Source organism: Musca autumnalis, unplaced genomic scaffold (genome assembly GCF_047663935.1).
Source record: "Musca autumnalis isolate F117 unplaced genomic scaffold, ASM4766393v1 scaffold_5, whole genome shotgun sequence".
NCBI lineage: Eukaryota > Metazoa > Arthropoda > Insecta > Diptera > Muscidae > Musca > Musca autumnalis.
The window spans coordinates 170,707,817-170,726,544 of NW_027412088.1; the positions used below are offsets into that span (position 1 = coordinate 170,707,817).

Consider the following 18,728-nt stretch of genomic DNA (forward strand, 5'->3'; position numbering starts at 1 on the left):
CCAGTACGTCTTCTTTTAGAATAACAGCAGATCTCCTTGTAATGGACAATAAAGTCATCTTATGTCGATACAACACTTTTATGGTGGATTTATAAAGTCATAGAAGACTTTTATTTAAATAGGAAAGTAGTAGGTCTTTAATTAAAAAGACCAATCAATCATCTTAAAGGTCATAACTAGGTCCTCTTACAGAGGATCAAAATACCATCTTATATAGAACCAGCATATCTTCCCAAAGAAGTTCTACAGGTCTTCTAGTAAAAGACCAGTTGGTCTTCTAGTAAAAGACCAGTTGGTCTTCTAATAGAATATCGGTGGGTCTTCTTATTGTAACTCAATTGGTTTTCTGATAGAAGACCAGTTAGTCGTCTGATCGGAGATATGTAGCCGTTCGTATATAATAGGTCTTATTATATAAGACCAGTACGTCTTCGTATAGAAGATCGATAGGGAGCAGCTTCTTGCTCCCATAGAAAGTTGCGTCTATAGAAAGAAAGGCTGTTTGTACAGACCTTTCCTGAAAAAGGAAGAAAAAAGGGTCTATGGACCCTTTCTGAAAGAAACGGAGCTTCTGAAGGAAAGGGTGCTTCTATACACCCTTCCTGACAGAAAGAGTGCATGTATAGACCATACCTGAAAGAAAGGGTGATTCTATAGACACTCCTGAAAGAAAGGTTGGTTCTATAGACCCTTATTGAAAAAAGGGTTCTTCTATAGAATGTTCCTCAAAGAAAGGGTGCTTTCATAGACCCTTCCTGGAAGAAAGGGCTCTTCTATAGACCCTTCCTGAAAGAAAGTTGGTTCTATAGACCCTTCCTGAAAGAAAGGGTGCTTGTGTAGACCCTTCCTGAAAGAAAGGTTGGTTCTAGAGACCCTTCATGAAAGAAAGGTAGGTTCTAGAGACCCTTACCGAAAAAAGTGTGCTTCTATAAATCCTTCCTGAAGGAAATGGTCTTCTAAGACCCTTCCTGAAAGAAAGGGTGCTTCTATACACCCTTCCCGACAGAAAGAGTGCATGTATAGACCATACCTGAAAGAAAGGTGCTTCTATAGACTCTTCCCGAATGAAAGGGTGCTTCTATAGACCCTTCCTGAAAGAAAGGTTGGTTCTATAGACCCTTCTTGAAAAAAGGGTTCTTTTATAGAATGTTCCTGAAAGAATGGGTGTTTCCATAGACCCTTCCTGAAAGAAAGGGTGCTTCTATAGACCCTTCCTGAACGAAAGGGTGCTTCTATAGACCCTTCCTGAAAGAAAGTGGATTTCTATAGGCCCTTCCTGGAAGAAAGGCTGCTTCTATAGAACCTTCCTGAAAGAAAGAGTGCTTCTAGAGGCCCCTCTCTGAAAGAAAGGGTGCTTCTATAGACCCTTCCTAAAAGAAAGGGTGGTTCTATATACCCTTCCTGAAAGAAAGTGTGCTCCTATATACCATTCCTGAAAGAAAGGGTGTTTCTATAGACCCTTCCTGAAAGAAAGTTGGTTCTATAGACCCTTCCTGAAAGAAAGAGTGCTTCTATAGACCCTTCCTTAAAGAATGGGCGCATCTATAGATCTTTCCTGGTGGAAATGTTGCTTAAACGATCCTTCGTGAAGGAAAGGGTGCTTCTAAGATCCTTCGTGACCCTTCTATAGACCCATCCTGAAATAACGGGTGCTTCTATAAATCCTTCCCGAAAGAAAAGGTGCTTCTATAGATCCTTCCCGAAAGAAAGGGTGCTTCTATAGATCCTTCCTGAAAGAAAGGGTGCTTCTATAGATCCTTTTCGAAAGAAAGGGTGCTTCTATAGATCCTTCCCGAAAGAAAGGGTGCTTCTATAGGTACTTCTCGAAAGAAAGGGTGCTTCTATAGATCCTTCCCGAAAGGGTGCTTCTATAGATCCTTCCCGAAAGGGTGCTTCTATAGATCCTTCCCGAAAGGGTGCTTCTATAGATACTTTCAGAAAGAAAGGGTGCTTCTATAGATCCTTCCTGAAAGAAAGGGTGCTTTTATAGATCCTTCCCGAAAGAAAGGGTGCGTCTATAGATCCTTCCCGAAAAAAGGGTGCGTCTATAGATCCTTCCCGAAAGAAACGGTGCTTCTATAGATCCTTTCCGAAAGAAACGGTGCTTCTATAGATCCTTCCTGAAAGAAAGGGTGCTTCTATAGATCCTTCCCGAAAGAAAGGATGCTTCTATAGACCCTCTCTGAAAGAAAGGGTGCTTCTATAGATCCTTCCCGAAAGAAAGGGTGCTTCTATAGATCCTTCCTAAAAGAAAGAGTGCTTCTATAGATCCTTCCCGAAAGCAGGGTGCTTCTATAGATCCTTCCCGAAAGAAAGGGTGCTTTAATTTATCCTTCCCGAAAGAAAAGGTGCTTCTATAGATCCTTCCCGAAAGAAAGGGTGCTTCTATAGATCCTTCCCGAAAGAAAGGGTGCTTCTATAGATCCTTCCCGAAAGAATGGGTGCTTCTATAGATCCTTCCCGAAAGAAAGGGTGCTTCTATAGACCCTTCCTGAAAGAATTGTTGCTTCTATAGACCGTTCCTGAAAGAATTGTTGCTTCTATAGACCCTGGAAGAAAGGGTGCTTCAATTGTGCCTTTCTAAGAGAAATGGAGCTTCAATTGTGCCTTTCTAAGAGAAATGGAGCTTCAATTGTCCCTCTCTAGGAGAAATGGTGCTTATATTGTCCCTTTCTAAGAGAAATGGTGCTTCTATAGACCCTTCCTGAAAGAAAGGTTGGTTCTATAGACCCTTATTGAAAAAAGGGTTCTTCTATAGGATGTTCCTGAAAGAATAGGTGCTTTCATAGACCCTTCCTGGAAGAAATGGTGCTTCAATTGTCCCTTCCTGAAGGGTGCTTGTATAGACCCTTCCTGAGAGAAAGGTTGGTTCTAGAGACCCTTCCTGAAAGAAAGGTGTTTTTGTAGACCCTTCCTGTAAGAAAGGGTGCTTCTATACACCCTTCCTGACAGAAAGAGTGCATTTATAGACCATACCTGAAAGAAGGGGTGCTTCTATAGACTCTTCCCGAAAGAAAGGGTGCTATAGACTCTTCCCGAAAGAAAGGGTGCTATAGACCCTTATTGAAAAAAGGGTTCTTCTATAGAATGTTCCTGAAAGAATGGGTGATTCCTTAGACCCTTCCTGAAAGAAAGGGTGTTCTATAGACCCTTCCTGAAAGAAAGGGTGCTTCTATAGATCCTTCTTGAAAGAAAGGCTGCTTCTATAGACCCTTCCCGAAAGAAAGGGTGCTTCTATAAGATCCTTCGTGAAAGAAAGGTTGCGTCTATAGATCCTTCCGGAAAGAAAGGGTGTTCTATAGATCCTTCCCGAAAGAAAGGGTGCTTCTAAAGATCCTTCCCGAAAGAAAGGTTGGTTCAATTGTCCCTTTCTAAGAGAAATTGTGCTTCAATTGTCCCTTCCTGAAAGAAAGGGTACTTCTATAGATCCTTCCAGAAGGAAATGTGCTTCTATAGACCCTTTCTAAAGGAAAGAGTGCTTCTATAGACCCTTTCTAAAGGAAAGAGTGCTTCTATAGACCCTTTCTAAAGGAAAGAGTGCTTCTATAGACCCTTTCTAAAGGAAAGAATGCTTCTATAGACCCTTTCTAAAGGAAAAAGTGCTTCTATAGACCCTTTCTAAAGGAAAAAGTGCTTCTATAGACCCTTTCTAAAGGAAAGAGTGCTTCTATAGGCCCTTTGTAAAGAAAAGTAAATAAGGGGTGCACCTTTGGAACCCTTCCTGATTGAAAGGGTGGTGCTTTTAGAGACTCTCTCTGAAGGGAAGGGTACTTCTATAGTTCCTTTCCGAAAGAAAGGAAGCTTCTATTGTCCCTTTCTGAAAGAAATAATGCTTTTATAGTCCCTTTTTGGAAGAAAGGGTGCTTCTTTATTCCCTTGTATGTACGTAATCCGCTACAACACTGTTTTTAAAATAAAACACACTTGTCTTTTTTTTTTTTTTTGTAATAAATACTTTCGTTATTATTTTTCATTCTAATTCCAATTTAAGAATACGTCGTCTACATTATTGGTTTCATTTCGTTTCGATTTGTTAATTTTTTCTGGAAATTTTCCATTTTAATTTAAAAACTCTTTGTAACGCAATTATTAAATTATAAACAAAAATTTATTGTTTATTTCTGCTTTTCCTATTTTGATTTTAAATATTTTTGTATTTCGGAAATCTGTCATGGGGAGAGTGAGTGGGGGAAGGGTGAAGTGGTGGAGTTTGATATTTGTATGAATGTTTTGTGGCGTAGTAGTAGTTCGTTCTTCTTCGGATAGTTAAGATTTGTTTTAGTCATCTTCGTCTAATGTTTATTGTATATTTATATGTATGTAGGTATGTATGTATATTTTGTATGTGGATGCATTTTTTAATGTAAAAGATTTTAGGTTATGCGCAAAAAAAAAAAAATAATTAAAAAATAAACATATAAAAAAATTATAACCAACTCAATATTTTACAAAAAACGTATTATATATAAGTAAGTATGTAGATTATGTATAAATATTTTGTTTTTTTGTTTTAATAGATCGTTATAGCATAATAATATGAAAAATATTCGTAATGTATAATAATAATTAAATAACCGTAATATATATAAGATTATTAATGTATAAGTATTCGTTTTATATGCATGTATATAAATATGTATGTTGTAGTTCAATGTTGTTTTGTTTGTTTGTTGGTTTTTTTGGATAGCAAATTCAATTCAAATTTCCTGCTTCTTGCCGTCATCGAGAGTAGTGGTGTGTTCCAAGAGATGAGATCAAATTTTACAATGTCTCCAAGAATGTGAAATGAATGAAATGGTTGGCTGCTGCTGCATGATGATGATGGGTATGGTATGGTTTTCTCCTCAAAGGCTTTTAGCCACTAACACCATCCATGCACGCTCTGCGTTTCTCTTTCACAAAAACACACGCAAGCACACACACACAAACGCACACGCATACTATTGCACAAAATCTCATGTCTGTCTGTTTGTTTCGTTCTTTATTTTGTTCGGTTCTATTTAGGTATGCTGCTCCGAAAATATGGACAATATTGAACGTAATGAATGTCACTGTTGATTTCCCTCGTTCATAAGTTGAGCACTGAATGATAATTCATCCTAAAATTAGATTACATTAGTATTACACGCAGATTACACTTGCAGAGAACAGTAGAAGGAGAGATACACATTAACAATATTTAAATATAGAATTACATATTTACAAAAAATATATAGAATGTTGTTGTTGTTTTTCGATATGATATACAAAATTTGTAAATAATTTTTTATTGAGATCTTACATCGAACATGTCTTTAAATGAAGATGATTCATTGCCAAATGGACTGGGTGATCGAGATTCTGAATAATTTAGCTCGGATTGCTGGTCATGCATTGTGCTTTTCTGCATTACTCCTATGTAATACGAATAGAGTATATCAAGTAATGATAAAGAAGAAGAATAAGAACGGCATTAGATCAAAAACACAAAAGCAAAAAAAAAAAAGAATTAGGCGAACAAAAAAACAAAATGATTAACAAAAAGGTAGCGGATGCTTCCAATCAAGCTTCCAAGAGCACACTTACCATTGTTGTGACCTATTTTTAGTTGGCGGAATTGTTTTAAGGAGGCCATGTCGGGTTGTATCATACTTAACAATTGACTACGAGATTCATTAGGACTCTCAATGGAGGTTGGTAGATCCAATAGGCGCTGATTTTGTATACCATCACCAGGACCCATGTGCGATATATGATTAAAGTTGGTGGGAGCCGAAATCATTTTGGATCTTCTGTCCGTACTGTGGTGGAATAGATATAAAAGGAAATAAAATTAGTAGTATTTAAAAACCAAGGGAGAAAGATAGAGGAGAGATAGATAATCAGAGCAAGCTCCGTACAGAAAAGACATTATAAGCACCGTTCAGAAAGAGCCTATAGAAGAACCCTTTCTTTTAGTAAGGGTCTATAGAAGCACCATTTCCTTCAGAAAGGGTCTATAGAAGCACCCTTTCTTTTAGGAAGGGTCTATAGAAGCACCATTTCCTTCAGAAAGGGTCTATAGAAGCACCCTTTCTTTTAGGAAGGGTCTATAGAAGCACAATTTCCTTCAGAAAGGGTCTATAGAAGCACAATTTCCTTCAGAAAGGGTCTATAGAAGCACCCTTTCTTTTAGGAAGGGTCTATAGAAGCTCCCTTCTTTCAAAAAGGGCCTATAGAAGCACCATTTCTTTTAGGAAGGGTCTATAGAAGCACCATTTCCTTCAGAAAGGGTCTATAGAAGCACCCTTTCTTTTAGGAAGGGTCTATAGAAGTACCCTTTCTTTTAGGAAGGGTCTATAGAAGCACCCTTTCTTTTAGGAAGGGTCTATAGAAGCACCCTTTTTTTTAGGAAGGGTCTATAGGAGCACCCTTTCTTTTAGGAAGGGTCTATAGAAGCACCATTTCCTTCAGAAAGGGTCTATAGAAGCACCCTTTCTTTTAGGAAGGGTCTATAGAAGCACCCTTTCTTTTAGGAAGGGTCTATAGAAGCACCCTTTCTTTTAGGAAGGGTCTATAGAAGCACCCTTTCTTTTAGGAAGGGTCTATAGAAGCACCATTTCCTTCAGAAAGGGTCTATAGAAGCACCCTTTCTTTTAGGAAGGGTCTATAGAAGCACCCTTTCTTTTAGGAAGGGTCTATAGGAGCTCCCTTCTTTCAAAAAGGGCCTATAGAAGCACCCTTTCTTTTAGGAAGGGTCTATAGAAGCACCATTTCCTTCAGAAAGGGTCTATAGAAGCACCCTTTCTTTTAGGAAGGGTCTATAGAAGCACCATTTCCTTCAGAAAAGGTCTATAGAAGCACCCTTTCTTTTAGGAAGGGGTCTATAGAAGCTCCCTTCGTTCAAAAAGAGCCTTTAGAAGCACTATTTTCGTTTAGAAAGGGTCCATAGAAGCACACTTTCTTTCTGAAGGGGTCTATAGACGCATCCTTTCTTTCAGAAAGGGTCTATAGACGCATCCTTTCTTTCAGAAGGGTTTATAGAGGATCCCTTACTTTCAGAAATGGTCTAAAGAAGCAACGAAAGGGTCAGAAAGGGTCTATAGAAGCACCATTTCCTTCAGAAAGGGTCTATAGAAGCACCCTTTCTTTTAGGAAGGGTCTACAGAAGCACCATTTCCTTCAGAAAGGGTCTATAGAAGCACCCTTTCTTTTAGGAAGGGTCTATAGAAGCACCATTTCCTTCAGAAAGGTTCTATAGAAGCACCCTTTTAGGAAGGGTCTATAGAAGCTCCTTTCTTTCAAAAAGGGCCTATAGAAGCACCCTTTCTTTTAGGAAGGGTCTATAGAAGCACCATTTCCTTCAGAAAGGGTCTATAGAAGCACCCTTTCTTTTAGGAAGGGTCTATAGAAGCACCATTTCCTTCAGAAAAGGTCTATAGAAGCACCCTTTCTTTTAGGAAGGGTCTATAGAAGTTCCCTTCTTTCAAAAAGGGCCTATAGAAGCACCCTTTCTTTTAGGAAGGGTCTATAGAAGCTCCCTTCTTTCAAAAAGGGCCTATAGAAGCACCCTTTCTTTTAGGAAGGGTCTATAGAAGCTCCCTTCGTTCAAAAAGAGCCTTTAGAAGCACTATTTTCGTTTAGAAAGGGTCCATAGAAGCACACTTTCTTTCTGAAGGGGTCTATAGACGCATCCTTTCTTTCAGAAAGGGTCTATAGACGCATCCTTTCTTCCAGAAGGGTTTATAGAGGATCCCTTACTTTCATTTAGTCGTTTTTATGGTTTTATGGGCCGATTCCGTACAGCGAGGCGAGTCATGTCGCGTCGTCTATCGTCTCTGTGACAAAATTTAAAAAATGCACTACGTACAGCGATAGAAAATAATCGTCGATAACAAGTTATTTTTATTTTTTTTTTATTCGTTAGTAAAAATGTACGGCGACAGCTAATTTGTTGTCGCCGGAAAATGAACATTTCGGCGACAAAATTTGACGACGTCAGGCGATATTGCCATACGGAATCGAAAAATTGCATTTCGCAACGCGACACGACTCGCCTCGCTGTACGGAATCGGCCCATTAGTCCCATTATTATATTACGTTAAGTATACGTTAGGGATAAAGAAACTTTTTTGCAGAAAATTGTCCATAAGGACCAAGTATTTTGAACAGCTTCCCTTGGAGTATTCATGTTTGCCCTGATTGTCAACTTACTTTTTAATTGTTTTATTGATTTCTCTCATGGAAAATCTACGCTTGGTATTGACACCGCTTATACGCTTGAGATTCTTTGACTGGAACAGACCCTCTGTAAAAATAGACATACAACATTATTAAAAAGATTCTTAAAAAATTCAAACAATTCTCCATCCTTACTTGTATGAATATTAGCCAAATATACCACATAGGGTGTATCATTAATGTGTGTCAACACAATATTTCCCTGCTGACTTAGGGGCCCGGAACGTTTCAAACCTATCGATTGGACCCATTCAGCGGTTTGTGTATTGAAAATATCTAAATGGGTTTCTGAAAACACCAATAGATGGCCATCCGAATAAGCTGAAAAAAATAAAGATTCAATAAATTTTTATTCCAAAAAGATATAACGGCTTGGATCACAATATCTTCTAGAAAATTGTTTCAAAATGTTCAATTTTTTTAAAATCTGAACGAATTGTTTGATTTTCTTTCATTTCATTATCTTTTCAATGCTGTGAAACAAGGCCGTAACAGATTTTACTCACTTATATGCGTTGGCAGGGCAGGATACATAATCTCTCGGTCACGTGATTTACGTCCCTGTAAATCGACATAAATAGCCAGTGTTTGAAACACTAGCAGATATTCACCGTACCCACCGCCAGCACATTGTATTTCAATGACGCGTATTGCATCCACGCCAGAGTAATTGAGAAAGGCACACAACTGATTTTCAGGATGTATTAAAGCTGAAATGGGAGGAGATAAAAATTTTATTATAAAAAAAATGAAAAAAAGAAGACTTATCTGTAATTCAATTCTATTCTACCCCTAGTTACCGTGCCAACCAGTCACTTTAGTTGGTCACCGTACGATTTTTTACACTTTGGTCCTTCTGAAAGAAAGGATTCTTCTATAGACACTTTTAGAAAGCATGGGTGTTTCTAAACACCCTTTCTGAAAGCATGGGTACTTTTATGGACCATTTTTGAAAGCAAGGGTTATTCTATAGACCTTTTCTGAAAGAAAGGGTGCACCTACAAAGCCTTTCTGAAAGAAAGGGTGCACCTATAAAGCCTTTCTGAAAGAAAGGGTGCACCTATAAAGCCTTTCTGAAAGAAAGGGTGCACCTATAAAGCCTTTCTGCACCCTTTCTGAAGGATTCTATGGAAACTTCCTAAAGGAAAGTGTGATTTTTAGAACCTTCCTAAAAGAAAAAGCGATTCTTTAGACTATTCTGAAAACAATTGTTCTGCTAAAGCCTCTTTCTAAAAGAAAAGGTACTTCCATAGACCCTCTCCAAAAAAATGTTTTTCTGTAGCCCCTTCGGTAAGAAAGGGTGTTTCTATATACCCTTTCTAAAAAATTGTAAAGCATTTCTGGAAGAAAGGGTGCTCCTATAAAGCCTTTCAGAAAGAAAGGGTGCTCCTATAGACTTTTTGAAAGAAAGGGTGCTCCTATAAAGCCTTTCTGAAAGAAAGGGTGCTCCTATAAAGCCTTTCTGAAAGAAAGGGTGCTCCTATAAAGCCTATCTAAAAGAAAAGGGTGCTCCTATAAAGCCTTTCTGAAAGAAAGGGTGCTCCTATAAAGCCTTTCTGAAAGAAAGGGTGCTCCTATAAAGCCTTTCCGAAAGAAAGGGTGCTCCTATAAAGCCTTTCTGAAAGAAAGGGTGCTCCTATAAAGCCTTTCTGAAAGAAAGGGTGCTCCTATAAAGCCTTTCTGAAAGAAAGGGTGCTCCTATAAAGCCTTTCTGAAAGAAAGGGTGCTCCTATAAAGCCTTTCTGAAAGAAAGGGTGCTCCTATAAAGCCTTTCTGAAAGAAAGGGTGCTCCTATAAAGCCTTTCTGAAAGAAAGGGTGCTCCTATAAAGCCTTTCTGAAAGAAAGGGTGCTCCTATAAAGCCTTTCCGAAAGAAAGGGTGCTCCTATAAAGCCTTTCTGAAAGAAAGGGTGCTCCTATAAAGCCTTTCTGAAAGAAAGGGTGCTCCTATAAAGCCTTTCCGAAAGAAAGGGTGCTCCTATATAGCCTTTCTGAAAGAAAGGGTGCTCCTATAAAGCCTTTCTGAAAGAAAGGGTGCTCCTATAAAGCCTTTCTGAAAGAAAGGGTGCTCCTATAAAGCCTTTCTGAAAGAAAGGGTGCTCCTATAAAGCCTTTCCGAAAGAAAGGGTGCTCCTATAAAGCCTTTCTGAAAGAAAGGGTGCTCCTATAAAGCCTTTCTGAAAGAAAGGGTGCTCCTATAAAGCCTTTCTAAGAGAAAGGATGCTCCTATAATGCCTTTCTGAAAGAAAGGGTGCTCCTATATTGCCTTTCTGAAAGAAAGGGTGCTCCTATAATGCCTTTCTGAAAGAAAGGGTGCTCCTATAATGCCTTTCTGAAAGAAAGGGTGCTCCTATAATGCCTTTCTGAAAGAAAGGGTGCTCCTATAATGCCTTTCTGAAAGAAAGGGTGCTCCTATAATGCCTTTCTGAAAGAAAGGGTGCTCCTATAATGCCTTTCTGAAAGAAAGGGTGCTCCTATAATGCCTTTCTGAAAGAAATGGTGTTCCTATAGACTTTTTGAAAGAAAGGGTGCTCCTATAAAGCCTTTCTGAAAGAAAGGGTGCTCCTATAAAGCCTTTCTGAAAGAAAGGGTGCTACTATAAAGCCTTTCTGAAAGAAAGGGTGCTCCTGTAAAGACTTTCTGAAAGAAAGGGTGCTCCTATAAAGCCTTTCTGAAAGAAAGGGTGCTCCTATAAAGCCTTTCTGAAAGAAAGGGAGCCCCTATAAAGCCTTTCTGAAAGAAAGGGTGCTCCTATAAAGCCTTTCTGAATGAAAGGGTGCTCCTTTAATGCCTTTCTGAAAGAAAGGGTGCTCCTATAATGCCTTTCTGAAAGAAAGGGTGCTCCTATAATGCCTTTCTGAAAGAAAGGGTGCTCCTATAAAGCCTTTCTGAAAGAAAGGGTGCTCCTATAAAGCCTTTCTGAAAGAAAGGGTGCTCCTTTAAAGCCTTTCTGAAAGAAAGGGTGCTCCTTTAAAGCCTTTCTGAAAGAAAGGGTGCTCCTATAAAGCCTTTCTGAAAGAAAGGGTGCTCCTATAAAGCCTTTCTGAAAGAAAGGGTGCTCCTATAAAGCCTTTCTGAAAGAAAGGGTGTTCCTATAAAGCCTTTCTGAAAGAAAGGGTGTTCTTATAAAGCCTTTCTAAAAGAAAGGGTGCTCCTATAAAGCCTTTCTGAAAGAAAGGGTGCTCCTATAAAGCCTTTCTGAAAGAAAGGGTGCTCCTATAAAGCCTTTCTGAAAGAAAGGGTGCTCCTATAAAGCCTTTCTGAAAGAAAGGGTGCTCCTATAAAGCCTTTCTGAAAGAAAGGGTGCTCCTATAAAGCCTTTCTGAAAGAAAGGGTGCTCCTATAAAGCCTTTCTGAAAGAAAGGGTGCTCCTATAAAGCCTTCCTGAAAGAAAGGGTGCTCCTATAAAGCCTTTCTGAAAGAAAGGGTGCTCCTATAAAGCCTTTCTGAAAGAAAGGGTGCTCCTATAAAGCCTTTCTGAAAGAAAGGGTGCTCCTATAAAGCCTTTCTGAAAGAAAGGGTGCTCCTATAAAGCCTTTCTGAAAGAAAGGGTGCTCCTATAAAGCCTTCCTGAAAGAAAGGGTGCTCCTATAAAGCCTTTCTGAAAGAAAGGGTGCTCCTATAAAGCCTTTCTGAAAGAAAGGGTGCTCCTATAAAGCCTTTCTGAAAGAAAGGGTGCTCCTATAAAGCCTTCCTGAAAGAAAGGGTGCTCCTATAAAGCCTTTCTGAAAGAAAGGGTGCTCCTATAAAGCCTTTCTGAAAGAAAGGGTGCTCCTATAAAGCCTTTCTGAAAGAAAGGGTGCTCCTATAAAGCCTTTCTGAAAGAAAGGGTGCTCCTATAAAGCCTTCCTGAAAGAAAGGGTGCTCCTATAAAGCCTTTCTGAAAGAAAGGGTGCTCCTATAAAGCCTTCCTGAAAGAAAGGGTGCTCCTATAAAGCCTTTCTGAAAGAAAGGGTGCTCCTATAAAGCCTTTCTGAAAGAAAGGGTGCTCCTATAAAGCCTTTCTGAAAGAAAGGGTGCTCCTATAAAGCCTTTCTGAAAGAAAGGGTGCTCCTATAAAGCCTTTCTGAAAGAAATGGTGCTCCTATAAAGCCTTTCTGAAAGAAAGGGTGCTCCTATAAAGCCTTTCTGAAAGAAAGGGTGCTCCTATAAAGCCTTTCTGAAAGAAAGGGTGCTCCTATAAAGCCTTTCTGAAAGAAATGGTGCTCCTATAAAGCCTTTCTGAAAGAAAGGGTGCTCCTATAAAGCCTTTCTGAAAGAAAGGGTGCTCCTATAAAGCCTTTCTGAAAGAAAGGGTGCTCCTATAAAGCCTTTCTGAAAGAAAGGGTGCTCCTATAAAGCCTTTCTGAAAGAAAGGGTGCTCCTATAAAGCCTTTCTGAAAGAAAGGGTGCTCCTATAAAGCCTTTCTGAAAGAAAGGGTGCTCCTATAAAGCCTTTCTGAAAGAAAGGGTGCTCCTATAAAGCCTTTCTGAAAGAAAGGGTGCTCCTATAAAGCCTTTCTGAAAGAAAGGGTGCTCCTATAAAGCCTTTCTGAAAGAAAGGGTGCTCCTATAAAGCCTTTCTGAAAGAAAGGGTGCTCCTATAAAGCCTTTCTGAAAGAAAGGGTGCTCCTATAAAGCCTTTCTGAAAGAAAGGGTGCTCCTATAAAGCCTTTCTGAAAGAAAGGGTGCTCCTATAAAGCCTTTCTGAAAGAAAGGGTGCTCCTTTATAGGCTTTATAGCCTTTCTGAAATAAAGACCCTTTCTAAAAAAATTGTTTTTCTGTAGCCCCTTCGGAAAGAAAGGGTGTTTCTATATACCCTTTCTAAAAATGGTGCTTTTATAGACCCTTTTGTGATATTGTGATGTGCTGGAAATTTTCCTCTTGGATTATTTCCGCGCTTTTCGCATAGGTATTGTACTGGTCTTTCAGATGTTATCCGTAAAATTTGTATTTTTTTAAGGAATTGCTAAAATTTGTTGAATTTCTATTTTTCTCCTTAAAAGAGAAGTTTTCTTCATGCATCAAGCCATTCTGTGACATTTTCGATAACAATTCTGGTGACACTCATTTCATTATTTGGATACAAAGATTAATTGACTCATCTACATATGTATATTAAAAATTGATGTGTAATGATTTTTTTCTTTTTGTTATAAATACCTCATTTCATACTTACACATTGCTGTTGCTTCTCCCTGCAGCAAATACGCCGTAAATCCACTCTGATGCCCGATCACCAAACGCATATCTGACAAGATTTGAACACATTGCACCGTATAGGCCACCGTGAATTCACACATTTTCTGATGACGCAGGCGATTACGATTAATTTCGTAGACTATGATTTGCGTTTGATTGGTGGGCCTCTTCAGGGCAACAACAAAACAATAGACCAATGCAGGTATACGTTTAATGATGCCCGTACAGGCGGCAACACAATTTTTCGAATCAACCACCTTGATCCATTCCACATCGCTGCACTCGAGAGCGCGTATAGGCAGCAGACGTATGTGCCGCTGTTTACCGCACAACAATACCAATATATGTTCCTCTTCAATATACCATATTTGAAGAATTTTTTTACTATCACCAATACGGGCAATTTCATATTGTTCGAAATTAATACAGTAAAGGCCATCATCGGTGCCTAACAACAGCTGATCGGGATACACAATTAGGGCACTCAAGGCATTACGCATCAAGGCCAAAGAACTATCCAAAATCTCATTGACTTTATAGATGGCTGTATTGGGTAGATTGTTGCGCTTCAGGATGCGATGTAGTTCACTTAAAGCCACAACCCATTTGGTTTTCTCCGATTCATTGTCGGCCAACATAAGGGTGTTTAGGCATGGACCACCTTCGATGAGAGAGGTTTTGATCTGCAAGAAAAGAGAGATTTTTTATTGATAACGTTAAAGGTAAAAGTAATGGATGAATGGGCTTACCTTGAAAATACATGGCACATCTTTTTTGGCTGCATGAATGACATCACTTTCCCTAACACTGGTCACCGCAAACTCTGTATCTCTCATATCCAACACCTGGGATACATTGACACAAGGCAAAGCACTGCGATCCGCTGAGATGTCATACAAAAACAGCTTAAAGTCACACACCACCACAAATTGTCGTACCCAGCCACGCTTGACCACCCCCTGTTTGGGTACCTTAACATAACCCTCATAGGCTGTGCCAATGCCACGTGTTGGATCAATACCCAGGGGCCGTTTGGTTTGATCATTTGGTACAGGACATATAGTAGGAACCTTTTGACAACAATTTGTGTGACAAGCAAAACCACAAATCTCACACACCACTCCCTGCCTGGTGAGGCCAACCATAAGGGAAGTACAGTGATTGCATTTGGTAGGACTGCTAAAGGTACGCACCAAAAACTGATGGATCTTTTGTTTATGCATGCTGGGCGTTTGTTGCTGCTGTTGGGATTGATGATGATGGGTGTCTGTTGATTTACAACTCAAATTACTTTTTGAACTGGAATTTCGTATTAGCTTGTTACCCTCATCTCCATAGGATAGATTGTGTTCGGGTGACAAATTCATGGGATAACTGCCGCCATAGGCCATTTGTCCGCCGCCGCCAACACTTTGTCGTTGATCTGCAGCCGAGGATGCTGCCGCAGCTGAATCATCCGAAAAGAAGATATTCGAGGAGGAGTTCATCTAAACGGAGAGGGTTGGGTTAAAGGGATATTTGAAATTATCATTCATAAACTTGGTATTGGTGTACATCAATGGGACCAAGACCAAACTTACCACAGTATCACCCATTGATAGGCCACATATATTGGGATCTGATTCCTTGAACATAGCTGCCGCTTCTTTATTGAAATAATTATAAGATACCTGTGAATTGGATCTTTCCAGAACTGCATTTTGGAGGTTTGCATTTTGTTTTCATTGATTGATTGTTGGGTGGAATTGGTTGGTTGATTGGTATGGATGGATGGATTTAAATGATGATTTTGTTTTTGTTTGCAAATAAATACAAACACAAGTACGTACGCACACACACACATACACGCATTGGTTATGTGCAAGCATGAATGGTTGGTTGTTGGTTGGATGATTGGTGATGTGGATGAATGGGATTGTTGGATGATGATGGTGGTGGTGGTGGTACAAACATTTCAAATAAATAAAAAAAGAACAAAGATACAAATATTTAGTTACACAAAAGTTTGAACAAAGGACATTATCGAATAGGGAAATGATATAAAATTTGCATTTTTGAAGACATAAATTTCCAATTTCATTTTTTTTGTCCCAATGAAGAATGATAGATATGTTGTAACTGCAATGAAATAACTCATTCCGGACAAGGATGTCTCAAGTGGGAAATGCTAGGCATTTGCAGGGGCAAAATTAGTTTATAGCTCTGGATATATGTTGATCAGGGGGAAGGAATTGAGTTTATATGGAAACTCGATTTATAGAACCATATCATAGAGTACCCACTACCTTCTGAAAGTAAAAAAGTTACGAGGACAATAAAAATAAGCAAGGCTACACAGCAGAATACCGTCAAGGAGAGACTCTGAACACTCCTTCCACTACCACGGAACCGATGAAAAGGGTTCATTTTCATAAAGAACAGAAAACTTCGAAGAGATCACTTGTAAATGAGACTATCTTTGGATACTTTGACAAAAAACGACAAAGTTATACCGTCTGCGGAATTAAATTTAAAATTAATACCCTCTTTAGCCTAAAGGCTGAGGGTATAAAAAGAGATATCAATGGACTGATTGGTGACTATCTACATTGATGACCAAGCGCCCCTCAAATCACTCTGGTGCTACTCCATTAAATCTGCTGCAGTTTTGGAAGAACGCCTTTTGGGGACCCTAAAATCAATCATAACTTTTTCCCAAATTGGGCAATCGATAACTCTAGTTATGCCACCCTCGTGTCACTTAATGCGACTGATAGAACAAAGCTATCAAGATAAGGCTAGCTGGATTTGGCATATAACGAATACAGCTGCAAAAGTTTTAAGGTCTTAAACCTAAATGATAGACTGCCTGTATCTGACGTTAGCAATTGCCCAAAGGACGATGTACACACCTCTTTCAGATTTGACTCATTCTCAGTAATTATTACAAGCAGAGACATTTAGGCTGCCCTCAGTGTATTACTGGATCTTCATCCGATGAATCTCGTGGTGCAAGAGTTGGCAGCAAAGAGTGCTCTCCGCGCAACTTCGACTATGGCCACGCTGTTATTTTACGACGATCTGGACCATCAGCATCGCAGGTAATCAGTGACTATATATCACCACAATTACACTTCGACGATATTGAAGTTCGGTTACCTGTCAGAGAAGCCTGGACCCACAACTCTTCACCTCTACCCGGTATAGAGGTTTATACCGGTGGCTAAAAGATGGAAAGGGGAACAGGAGAGGGCGATAACCTCAACTTACGGATCTCATACAAACTAAGCGAAAATTGTAGCGTCTTCCAAGCCGAAATTTTTGCGGTCACGAAAGCAGCAGAGTTGATAAAAAAAACATGGAAGGGGACATAGCTGGACCGGTGACTATCTATGTGGATAGTCAAGCGGCCCTAAAATCACTTAGATCCCACTCAATCAAGTCTGCTGCGGTCTTGCACTGCGGAAAAGCTTTGGAGGCCCTAAGATCGATCGTTACCTTGTGCTGGTTCCCGAGGCACTGCGACATCGAGGGAAATGAAAAAGCGGATGAACTGGCACGTCGCGGATCTGAGTCAAACGACATCGAAATAGATAACTCAATCAAGCCACCCTTGTGTCACTTCATGCGGCTCCTAGAACAAGTATACAGGGAGAAGGCTGGTCAGATTTGGAACAACGAACCTGGCTGTAAGGTATCAAAGGCAATCTGGCCCACTGCAGAATAAGATCAATGACCTGCAAATGGGATAGAGATGACTCCACGGACTACTGCAGATTATGCGAAGATGAAGAAGAAATAGAGACGATTGGGCACTTATTATGCCGTTGTCCAATGCTCATGACCAGGAGAATTCAAACAATGGGTGAACACACAATATACACAAGCTATAGAGAGGCTTTATAGACGAATTAAAGGGAGGCTGACTTTCGTATCTGTGAAGTCTTATGTTTCTTAACGCCGTTGTAGTTTACAACTGCTAAGCTATGTGTTTCAAAACGTCAAAAATACACATTTTTAACACAGGTAAAAAGCAAACATACATGACTTTTATTTCTGATACATTTAGTTGCAATGTATGAGTGTGTAACTGAAATATTTTGAGGAAGTTTAAACAACACAAAGCAATTGACGATACGGAAGTCAGTCGGAGTTTTTATAGACGAGGTAAAGGGAGTCTTTATAAACGAGAGGAATGGAGTCTTAATAGACGTGTAGAAGTGAGTCTTTATAAGACGAATAGCTCGGGACGTAGGGGAGATGAAGGGAACTGAAATACCTTTAAGGACAGTCATTGTCAGTATGGCAGGAATCTAAGAAATTCCTCCAACAATTATCGACTTTTATTGGCCAATATTTACTTCTATAAGGGGAGGCAGTTTTAAAATGGGCAATGACACCGACCATGCCCTGAATCTGTTATGAAAACCACAACCACATGAAAAATGTATAAGTGATGCCAAGTTTGTTCTTGAAGTTTTCATGTGGTGTTGTAACCCGGCGCTCAACGGTGCGGAATTCCTAAAACAGGTATCAACTCTTCTTGACGAATATTACGTTGGATAATCAACTATATGTGTGGTCGCCAGTCGTATGTGAAATTCAGGCACAAGAAATCCAAGCCCCGTAGAGTGAGACAGGGATTTCCCCAAGGAGGGGTGATATCTCCGGAACTGTTTAACGTCTACCTTTCCTATATTCCGCCCCCTCCAGACGGCATTGAGATCATAACGTATGCGGATGATTGTACGATCCTGGCGTCAGGTACCTACCCTAATGGCATCTGTGAGAGACTGAACTCCTATTTAACCGATCTTACCACCTTTTTCCACGCGAGGAAAATGCAGATATCCGCCACTAAATCGATGGACATTTTGTTCACCACATTTTGGACATTTTGTTCACCGTCCATGTGGTAAGCAGAGTTGAATATCAGGGTCGATGGTAGCAGAATTCCCACCACAAACTGCCCCAAAATTCTAGGGGTCACATTCGACACCACTTTCACATCAGGCAGGTTTGAACAGCATTCAAACGGGCACAGTTGCTAAGACCATAACCAATTATTGTATGAATGCAGTCATCGGAGTATATCCCCCATCTATCGCAGCTGAAGAGTGTCAGCTGCCACGACAAACCAGAGTAGTTTTGTCTCAATTACGCTTGGGATATTGCAGTCGCCTAAATTCCTATTGGGCGGGAATCGATCGCACCCCGCCAAGCCTACTCATCTGAATCCAGTGGATCTGTGGTTACATCCCATCGAAGAAGCCACCTTCATGGAACTGGGGATAGACCCAGAGCCAAATTGAACAGGAGAACGAACATACAAACATAATAATAAAACACTGTTACAACAACAATATTAC

The 18,728-nt window shown here is 39.8% G+C and overlaps 1 protein-coding gene across 5 annotated transcripts in view; it reads right to left on the reverse strand.

Annotated features, from left to right (window-relative positions):
• Positions 1-4,037: 4,037 nt before the first annotated feature.
• Positions 4,038-18,728, reverse strand: part of gek (serine/threonine-protein kinase gek) — a 38,513-nt gene continuing 23,822 nt past the window's right edge. The window contains exons 9-18 of one of the 5 annotated variants that reach the window (XM_073992025.1): positions 14,961-15,073; positions 14,705-14,867; positions 14,130-14,647; positions 13,358-14,063; positions 8,706-8,909; positions 8,335-8,520; positions 8,173-8,266; positions 5,566-5,780; positions 5,282-5,394; positions 4,038-5,099 (exon numbers count right to left, since the gene is read on the reverse strand). In XM_073992025.1, the coding sequence (XP_073848126.1) occupies positions 5,049-5,099; positions 5,282-5,394; positions 5,566-5,780; positions 8,173-8,266; positions 8,335-8,520; positions 8,706-8,909; positions 13,358-14,063; positions 14,130-14,647; positions 14,705-14,867; positions 14,961-15,073 (2,363 nt within the window). In that variant the 3' untranslated portion in view covers positions 4,038-5,048. Of the gene's footprint in view, positions 5,100-5,143; positions 5,395-5,565; positions 5,781-8,172; positions 8,267-8,334; positions 8,521-8,705; positions 8,910-13,357; positions 14,064-14,129; positions 14,868-14,960; positions 15,074-18,728 lie in introns of those variants that run through there. The other 4 variants (XM_073992028.1, XM_073992023.1, XM_073992026.1 and 1 more) reach the window with 4 other exon arrangements.